Source organism: Dipodomys ordii, unplaced genomic scaffold (assembly GCF_000151885.1).
Source record: "Dipodomys ordii isolate 6190 unplaced genomic scaffold, Dord_2.0 Scaffold107, whole genome shotgun sequence".
In the NCBI taxonomy this organism is placed as follows: domain Eukaryota; kingdom Metazoa; phylum Chordata; class Mammalia; order Rodentia; family Heteromyidae; genus Dipodomys; species Dipodomys ordii.
In genome coordinates this window covers 299,642-309,190 of record NW_012267323.1, presented here as the reverse complement: position 1 = coordinate 309,190, position 9,549 = coordinate 299,642, and the positions used below count along the sequence as shown (strand labels likewise).

Sequence of the window (9,549 nt, the reverse complement as noted above, 5' to 3'; positions counted from 1 at the left end):
CCACGATCCTCAGATCTCACCCTCCTGAGTAGTTAGGATGACAGGCATGAGCTACCGGCGGCCTGGCTGCAGTTTGTTTTCCACTTGCAGATCTATCTGAGATATTTTTATATTTGTGCATATGTCTGCTTCATTTTCATTTTCTTTTTTTTTTTTAAATCATCTTCAGAGTCTTCTCAGGAGGCTGAGATCTAAGGATCAAATTTCAAAGCCAGTCTAGGCAGGAAAGTCCTGGAGACTCTTAACTCCAATTTAACCAACAAAATGGTAGAAGTGGAGCTGTGGCTCAAGTGGTAAAGTACCAGCCTCCGGTGAAAAACGTGAGGGTCAACACCCAAGTTCTGAGTTCAAAGCCCTAGAACTGGCACACACACACACACACACACACACACACACACACACACACACACACACACAATTCAACTAGTTATACAAGGGGGGGTTCAATTGCACAGACATGTGTATTGCATCTCACTTTGAATTATCCCATGTTTCTTTAATCCCCCACCCAACACCGTCAATTCCTTTCATAACTGTGGAGAATACCAAAGACTGGCTGTAGAATAATTTTTTTTTTCTGAACTATTCCCTCTTGATGGATGTTGTGGCCTTTTATTATTGTTTTTCCATTACTCACAGTGATGCAATGAATATCCTTGGGAAATAGTTCCTCAAAGATATGTGCCAAAATTTGACAGATACTTCCAGATGGAATTGGAAAGCCTGTTTTGCATCTGGGTAGATATTGCCAAACTGTTCTGGACTGCTGCTTCAGAGTTCTCCTCATCCTCACCAAAGTGGTGTCTTACGGATCTCTTTTAAGAGATTGTAATTAAAGGGGAAATAATAGCATTGTTGGCTTAGTTGGCATTTCTTTGCTTTTTTGTTTGTTTGTTAAATAATTTGGCTTTTAAAGAGCATAATGAGGGCTGGGAATGTGCATTGCTCAGTGGTAGAGCGCTTGCCTTGCATGCATGAGACCCTGGGTTCGATTCCTCAGCACCACATGAGCAGAAAAAGCCGGAAGTGGCGCTGTGGCTCAAGTCGTAGAGCACTAGCCTTGAGTTGAAGAGCTGAGGGACAGCGCCCAGGCCCAGAGTTCAGACCCCACGACCACCACCACCAACAACAAAGCATACTTTGCATCCTCTCTTTCTCAAGTCCCCTGTCTGTCCAAGAGCCCTCCCTTACCTGTATCAAAATTGCCTTTGCAATTTTTCTCCCCTGCTCCTTTACCTTGAAGAGAGGTCACTTGAATTGGCTGACAAAAGCAGAAAACTCAGCACAGATGGTCTATGTCAGCAATTTCCTTATGATTTTGTAAATGCATTTACGACACTGCTTTTACCTGCTGGCATTGCTGCGGTCACTGTTGGTAACCAGATAAAACAATTGTTTGTTGCCATGGACTTATTTATTTATTTTCCAGTCGTGGGGCTTGAACTCAGGGCCTGGGCACTGTCCTTGAGCTTCTTTTTGCTCAAGGCTAGTGCTCTACCACTTGAGAGACAGCTTTTTCTGTGTATGTGGTGCTGAGGAATCGAACCCAGGGCTCTGCATATGCTAGGCGAGCGCTCTACCACTGAACCACCTTCCCAAACCTGGTGCCATGTATTTAATGATCAGAATCAACATCTCCCTGAAAGCACCAGTCCTCTCTGACACCTCCCCCACTCCCCTCCCTCCCCCCACTCCTGGTGACAGCCAGGATGTCCAAATCTAGACTTTCAAAGGCTTGTCTTTCCATGAAGCTTCTCGAAATTCCTTCAACTGTAAGTTTCTTTCCCTTCTGAGACTTCCTTTCATGTTACCATCTGTCTGTCCATCCATCCATCCATAACATCCATTTATATTTTTTTTCAGAGGATGTAGAGTAAAATGTAACAACTTTCTGTTGTAAAATCTTTTTTTTTTTTTTTTTTTTGGGTCCTGTCGTGGGGCCTGAACTCTGAGCCTGGGCGCTGTCCCTCAGCTCTTCAGCTCAAGGCTGCACTCTACCACTTGAGCCACAACACCACTTCCAGCTTTTTTCCTTTTGCTTATGTGGTGCTGAGGAATCGAACCCAGAGCCTCAGGCATGCAAGGCAAGCGCTCTACCACTGAGCCATCTTCCCAGCCCCCTGTTTTTTAAAATCTTGTCTACAAAAGTGGTGCTGTGGCTCAAGTGGTAGAGCGCTTGCCTGGAGCTGAAGAGCTTAGGGACAGCACCCAGGCCCAGAGTTCAAGCCCCACACTGACCCTCCCCCCCAAAAATCTTGTTTACTAGAGAACTTAGCCATGTAAAAGATGACAGACAACGCTGAGTGCCAGTGGCTCAAGCCTATAATCCTAGCTTCTCAGGAGACTGAGATCTGAGGATCTCAGTTTGAAGCCAGCCCAAGGAGAAAAGTCCGTAAGACTCTTATCTCCACTAAACTACTCAGAAAAAACTGGAAGTAGTGCTGTGGCTCAAGTGGTAGAGCACTAGCCTAGAGCATGAAGAGGCTCAAGGACAGCACCCAAGCCCTGAGTTCAAGCTCCATAACTGACCAAAAAAAAAAAAAAAAAAAAGACAAGTCTAAGATACTTAGAAGATCTGATTAAGAGCAAGTAGGAGGTGGGTGCCAGTGGCTCACGCCTGTTATCTTAGCTACTCAGGAGGCTGAGATCTGAGGATCACAGTACAAAGCCAGCCCAGGCAGGAAAGTCCATGAGACTCTTATCTCCAATGAACCACCAGAAAACTGGAAGTGGCACTGTGGCTCAAGTGGTAGAGCACCAGGGCCCAGGCCCAGAGTTCAAGCCTGACAAAAAAAAAAAAAGGAGCAAGTAGGAGAGAAAGAGTAACATCCGCAGAGATTGATTGCTAGGAAGAGAGGTCCAGGATAAAAGAGTTGACGAGACAGTGACCAGGCTTTTGCCTTGTACACTTTTACCAAGAGCCAGGGATGCTGCCCCTCTCCCTCTTTCTTAGAAAGTTCCTCTCAGTTAAGATGGGGCACCATGAAAAGCCATGCTGAAGTGCTGAAAAGAGAGGTTCGTTATACACCACATAGACTGTGGGAAGACAGCCCTTAAGCCCGACTTCAGTCATCTTCGGGGCACAGACATGAACTATGGGTTTGAATAGACAACTCTGTGAGAGGTGTGCATAGTGAAGCAGTCTAGGCGCCTGATTGGCCATTAGATCCATCCTTGTCCTCTGAGGTTCTGGGAAAAGGTGCTAGACATTGCAGTAAACTCTCATCGCTTGAGAGGAGGGAGGTAATCTGGCCAGTCCTCTGTCCCGAGCTAGTAGTCGGTCCAGGTGGTTCTCTTCCTTTGGGGGAAGGGTCCTCCTTCTCCTCCTTGTAAGCATGCCCTGTCCTTCTTGGAACCCAAGATGTCTGCCAAGCGATTTCAGGAGAGAATGGCTCCGATCGGAGGACACAGATGCCAAGCAGTGACCAGAATACCCAGCTCTCCTCAGGCCTTTAGTTAATGTGTGGGGCCTAAGGAAGGAGTCAGTGTTTTTTGTTTTTTTTTGTTTTTTTCAGAAACAAAGAAGAATAAGTACCACGTACAGCCTGGCATGCGGGAGGAAGCAGGGGCAGAGGTGCCAGTTGAGCGGGGGCAGGATGGGAGCCTGGGCGGAGAACTTTTGCTTCTGCTCTTGCTATGGGCATCATGAGCAAGGGCGTTTGAGTCACCCAGGGAGGCCATACTTCCTTTCTAGTCATTTGGTTGCTTTCAAATTCTCTGCCCATTCTCCCTCACCCTCAAGAAATCCTGTACATGGACATCTGTGTGTGTGTGTGTGTGTACATACACTTGATTCTTGGTACGTATAATACGAGTTTAAAACCAAGGAAATGTCAATTACCTTGCTATTGTGACTCCTCCCAAATAGGCTTTTCTATTTTTTTTCTCCTCCCCCCCACCCCTCCCCCCCCACCTGTCCTGGGCCTAGGCACTGTCCCCGAGCTTTTTTTCTGGCTCATGACTAGTGCTCTATCACTTGAGGCTCAGGGACAGTGCCCAGGCCATGAGTTCAAGCCTCAGGATCGGCAAAAAAGAAAAGGAAACTCTAGAATAAAGTCTTTCATTTATTTGTCTGATACTCGAGTCTAGAGTGAAGGGAAAAGATCAGGTAGTTGAGTCCAACTTTCTAAAAGGAATTTATTGAGCGCCATCTGGTGGTCATTAGGCAGCATGAACACAATTGTTTCCATGCACAAAATCTTGAAAACACATCTTAAGGTAATAGAAATATCCCTTCAGGGGATAGTTCTGCAATAGAAATATATCTCTTAGTGGTAGAGTTATGGTTATATATGACTTTGGAAATACGTTGAATAATAATAATAATTATTATTATTACTGGTTCTGGGGCTTCAAGTCAAGGTCTGGGCACTGTCCCTGAGTTTCTTCTACTCAAGGCTAGCACTCTACTTCTTGAGCCACTTCTGGTTTTCTGGTGGTTCACTGGAGTTAAGAGTCTCACTGATTTTTCTGCCCAGGCTGGCTTTGAACCGCAATCCTCAGATTTCAGCCTCCTGAGTAGCTAGGATGACAGGTGTGAGCCACCAGCATCTGACTGAGCCAGGAATAGGTGACAGGGGCTATATGTACTGGGCAGAAATTCCTCCAGCTAAGCCTGCTCAATCCTTCACAAGTGGGGAAAAAAGCAGAAGTCAGGGAACTCTGGTCTGGCTTCTTTCTTTGCCTGGACTTCGTTTTTGTTTTTTGGGTCCGGTCGTGGGCCTGAACTCTGGGCCTGGGCGCTGTCCCTCAGCTCTTCAGCTCAAGGCTAGCGCTTTACCACTTGAGCCACAGCACCACTTCTGGCTTTTTTCCTTTTTTGCTTATGTGGTGCTGGGGAATTGAACCCAGGGCCTCATGCATGCAAGGCAAGCGCTCTACCACCTTCCCAGCCCTGCCTGGACTTCTTGTACTTCCAATCATCTGTGTCCCAGGACACTAACGGTGTGTGTGTGTGTGTGTGTGTGTGTTAAACTTTATTGGTAAAGTGAAAACAAGAGCTAAAGGCAGATGTTTTAAGGCGATCCCGTTCAAACACAAGCAAGCAAGTGAATGAAAACTCCTAGCCAAGCGTTGTACACTCCTGAGACACCTTTGAATTATTTTATATTATGCTGACTGGGGGCGGGAGGGGGGGGAAGGGGAGGTGTACACTTTTCAGTACCGATTCATTACTCGAAGATCTGAATTCAGACACGTTTATTGTGGTATTTCTGAAGGCGGCCGGCATGGAGGGAGGGGCGGCGTCAGTTTCCAGCCGGGGGCACGTTCTCGTGGAGGCACTGTAAGGCCAAGTCTGTCCACTTCATTTCCTGTTCTTTCACAGATTCTGTGGTGCCTCCATTGTCTTGTTCAGGCTCAGGAAGTTCATTCTGAAAAGGCACAATAGTCATTCAGAACAATGATCTGCTTTTACTATTTCTTCGTCCTTTTTTTTTGTTTTAAATAGTAATGGAGCTTGAGTTTAGGGCTTTGCATGTGCCGGACACTCGATGCGTGAGCAACACAATAGCTCCAGTCCTTTTTGCTCAGATTATTTGAGATAAAGTCTAGGGTTTTTGTGTTTCTAGGACTGCAGTCCTTCTGACCCCAGCCTTTCTCATAGTTGGGATGATAGGCATGCATCATTATGCCCAGCTATTGGTTGAGGTGAGGTCTTGGGGCTTGAACTCAGGGCCAGCGTTCTACCCCTTGAGTCACAGCTCCACTTCTGGCTTTTCTGGTGGTTCACTGCAGATAAGGATTTCATAGACTTTTTTCCTAGGGCTGACTTTGAACTGTGATCCTCATATCTCAGCCTCCTGAGTAGCGAGGATGACAGGTGTGACCACCAGCACCTGGCTGTATGTTTAGCTTTAGAGTCTCAAGGAATTGCTGGGGCGCTGGAGGCTCATGCTTGTAATCCATGCTTTGGACACTCTCATGTGGACTTTCCTGCCCGGGCTGGCTTTGAACTGTGATCCTCAGCACTCAGCTCAGATCGTACCTTTAACCCATCACCCACACCCCGAATCATGATCAGTGATGATAACCTACCAGTGGTATTGCAACATCTTCATAAGGCAGCTTGTCTTCTCGCCAGGCATCGTCAATCAAATCCAAGATCCTTCCATCTCTCTGTACCTCACTGTCCATTTTCCTGCAGCGATGCTGCCGTTAGATCTGTAGGTGCAAAAGTTACGTCTTCAGCTGGGCGCTGAAAAAAACAACAACAAAGAACAGTTAAGTCTTCTATGTGAAGACTAAGCAATTGGCACGCTTCTCCAGGCTTTTGAGTCCAGAGCCATTCTGCAGTGCATTACCACCTTGGGAAAAGCTCATCTTGTATGGGTCAGGTGATAACTTACAGACTGGTGTATAAAGAGTGACAGGAGAATAACACGTCTCTCTCCTTCCTTCCTTTTTTGCGCCCAGGCTAGCCTTAAACAGAGCTCCTCCAGATCTCATCTTCTTGAGCAGCTGGGATTACAGGTGTGAGTCAGTGGAGTTTTGCGTGACGGCCAATACATTTCTCAACAAAGCTCTAATCATGCTGCACCTAAATGGGGTTTTCCTTTCCTAACTTGCACATTCACTTCCCGCCTGCCACCCCCTCCCCCCCAATCACAGTACCTTTGATGAGTCCCTAATTCAGGACTGCTTGCCCAATCTCCTCTACCTGCTCCATTTGCCTTCACCCAAGCCTCAGCACTCCCTGCAACTCAACACTGCCTGGGAATGTGTTAACTGGTCAACCGCAGGCCTGACTCAGACCTCAAGGTGGGAACAATGTTGGCAGTTGAACTTACAAATGTCACTTTCTTAAATAGCTTCTGATCTGATCTCTGAGAAGAAAAGTCCCCCCCCATCCAAGCAAGGGTGGCAGAGCCTCAGGCTGCTCTTGTTTGCCTTCCCTTCACAATTTCTTCTCTAATTTTCATGGTGTACTGCCTTCCCTGCCTGGCCTGAGGGGTCTGGATGCTTAGCTCCTTTGAGTGTGGCTCACTCCTCATTTTCCTTCTAAAACTGCTGCAATCCAGTGCAAGAGGCTGGCCAGCTTGGAGAGCACTTCTGAGGTTCCCTAAGTTTGGGTTCTGCATCATCAAAGGCCAGCCTTTGTTGCTTCCTGCTACAAAGTGGCAACCTTGAAGGTCTGGCAAGCAGCGAGATACTGGAAGCTTCTATTTCTTTTTTGTTGATTGTTTTGTCAGTCTTGGGACTTGAACTCTGGGCTTGGGCACTGTCCCTCAGCTCTTCAGTTCAAGGCTGGCGCTCTATCACTTGAGCCACAGTACCACTTCCGGTTTTCTGGTGGTTCATAGGAGATAAAAGTCTCACGGATTTTCCTGCCTGGGCTGGCTTTGAACCATGATTCTCAGATCTCAGCCTCCTGAGTACCTAGGATGACAGGCATGAGCCACCGGCGCCTGGATATCTCAGCTTCTAGTTTTAAGGTGATGGACACTCATGGACAACCAACCTCTGGGTATGGAATTCAACTATGCCAAGCAGTTCTGTGCCTGTCTCCCTGAGCGTACACATTGTCCTAACACATGGTCAAGCCCTGTACCCGGGTTGGGGCAAGGAAGGGTTTTTATTCCTGTACGGATAGATTCAGGCAAAAATGAAGCAAAAAGTGCACAGCTACTTCTGTCAGCAGTGAAGGAGGAGAGATGTTAATGTTTTACTCTGAATTAATCTACTACCACCTAGTGGAGAAACCAAACAAGTTAAAGGAAAGGTATACCCAAGTCATCCTTTCCCCTCAGTCCCATTTGCTCTCCTTTTTCCTTGCCTCTCTGTCCTCATTCTTTGCAGCTCTGCCCTCAGGATATTCTCATGGGCTCCTCTGGTCCTTTCCTCAGGATCATACAGATTTCACCTTCTTTTTGGGGGAGTAAAGTTCCAAGGAATCTCTCCAGCTCCATCAGGCTTTCTGTACTTGAATGTTTGTCTCTTATACTAACTTGATCCTTTAGACAAGCTAGGTCAGCTTTCTAACCAATTGGCTTGGACATCATTAACACCAGTTGATGTATGTGTGTGTGTTGGACCAATGATTCCCTAGTATATCTTGGCCTCAATATTTTAAAAGGCCAGAAGCCCTGTCCTGCTTGCCATGCGCTCTACTTAAGAGCTCCTTTTCTTTTGAGGGTAGGGATGAGGGGGAGGAAGTGGGGGGGAACAAAAAAGGGGTGACACTGACCAAGAAGCATTGTATTCATAACCTGACTTATGGAATTGTAACCTTGGTAAAATTACTCAACAACGATAACAGTAATATATCTATATGTATATCCATCTTTATATATATATATACACACATATATCTAGGTATATTATTTAAATATACATTTTTAAAGGAAACTAAGAAATGTACCATTAGGGAAGGTGGCTTAGTGGTACAGTGCTTGCCTTGCATGCATGAGGCCCTGGGTCTGATTCCTCAGCACCACATAAGCAGAAAAAGCCAGAAGTGGGCTTCTGGCTCAAGTGGTAGAGCTCTAGCTTTGAGCTGAAGAACTGAGGGGCAGCGCCCAGGCCCAGAGTTCAAGCCCCACGACCGGACCCCCCCCCCACCAAAGTACCATTAATCATATGCATCTTTACATAGGTATTATATAGATCTCCCAATCAATCAATCTATGGTTAGAAAGACATGGATCTCCTTTCCCTCCATGCCAACCTCTCTTTCTTCCTCTCTGAGGTCAGTCTCTCGTTCCCAGGGTCAGGCGCTAAGGTAAGTCTGCCTCAGCCTGGGTGCAAACAAGCCTCGTGTTCTTTTCTTATTTTTCCCGGGGAAGCCAGCCCACAGTTTCAGACGTCTTAGCTTCTAGATCACTCTCTGAGGGGGGGCTGCCCTCCGAACCCCCCCCCCCCAGCCAAAGGGCGGGATTTGAACCCACTAGATCCCAATAGGGCCAGCCTGCCACACGGTTCACACACACACACAGCATTCACGACACACCTCCCCCCCCCCACGAGAAAGGCGCAAGCTTTTTCCAGCTCTGATTTTTCTGTGCGTCGTGGGGCTCGAACTCAGGGCCTGGGCGCCGTCCCTGAGGTGGTTTGGTGCGCCAGGCTTCGAGCCCCGGCGCCGTGGGGGGGTCACAGCTCCGCGCGTGCGCATTTCGGTGACGGAAGCCCGGGGGGGTGGGGGGCGGGCCTTTGGCGTGTCTCCCGTTGACCCTCGCCGGCTCCCGCCGTCCAGACCCAGCGCGTGAGCCCGCCCACCGCCGCCACTTCCGGCCTGGAGGCCGAACCGGAAGCGACGGAGGGGGTGGGGATGGCAGGGCGGGGGCCGGGAGGCCCAGCCTCGCCGCCACGCCCGGCGGGGTGCGGTCGGAGCGTGCCTCGGTCGGCGAGGTGACGGCGTCGGCCGCCCGCGGGGACCTCTGAGGCTCAGCAGAAGCTAAGCTGAAGAGGGAGAGGGTGGGGGGGGAAGGCGAGGGCCCCTTACCCGAGGCGAGTGCAGCCCGCTTCCGTCTCCGGACCACGCCCACCCCGGACCACGTGACCCACAGATTCCCCGGATGTGCCCGCATCCCAAGTAAGACTTTTGTGTCCTCG

The 9,549-nt window shown here is 48.4% G+C and overlaps 2 protein-coding genes across 9 annotated transcripts in view; one reads left to right on the top strand and one right to left on the bottom strand.

Annotated features, from left to right (window-relative positions):
- Positions 1-5,184: 5,184 nt before the first annotated feature.
- On the bottom strand, positions 5,185-9,517 carry Anapc13 (anaphase promoting complex subunit 13). 3 transcript variants are annotated; one of them, XM_013028202.1, is made up of 3 exons: positions 9,440-9,517; positions 6,037-6,196; positions 5,185-5,372 (listed from the first exon to the last, which is right to left on the bottom strand). In XM_013028202.1, exons 2-3 carry the CDS (start codon positions 6,133-6,135, stop codon positions 5,247-5,249), a joined length of 225 nt encoding a protein of 74 aa, XP_012883656.1. In that variant the 5' UTR covers positions 6,136-6,196; positions 9,440-9,517; the 3' UTR covers positions 5,185-5,246. The 3 variants fall into 3 exon arrangements, with proteins under 3 accessions (XP_012883656.1, XP_012883658.1, XP_012883657.1); XM_013028204.1 differs by lacking the exon at positions 9,440-9,517 and adding an exon at positions 8,941-9,093; XM_013028203.1 differs by lacking the exon at positions 9,440-9,517 and adding an exon at positions 8,731-8,814 and having other exon boundaries at positions 6,037-6,198.
- The window catches only part of Cep63 (centrosomal protein 63kDa), a 35,162-nt gene continuing 35,052 nt past the window's right edge, over positions 9,440-9,549 (top strand). For 4 of the 6 annotated variants that reach the window (XM_013028199.1, XM_013028201.1, XM_013028195.1 and 1 more), the window contains exon 1: positions 9,447-9,529. In XM_013028199.1, coding sequence (XP_012883653.1) covers positions 9,513-9,529 — 17 coding nt within the window. In that variant the 5' untranslated portion in view covers positions 9,447-9,512. Of the gene's footprint in view, positions 9,530-9,549 lie in introns of all 6 variants that reach the window. The other 2 variants (XM_013028196.1, XM_013028198.1) reach the window with 2 other exon arrangements.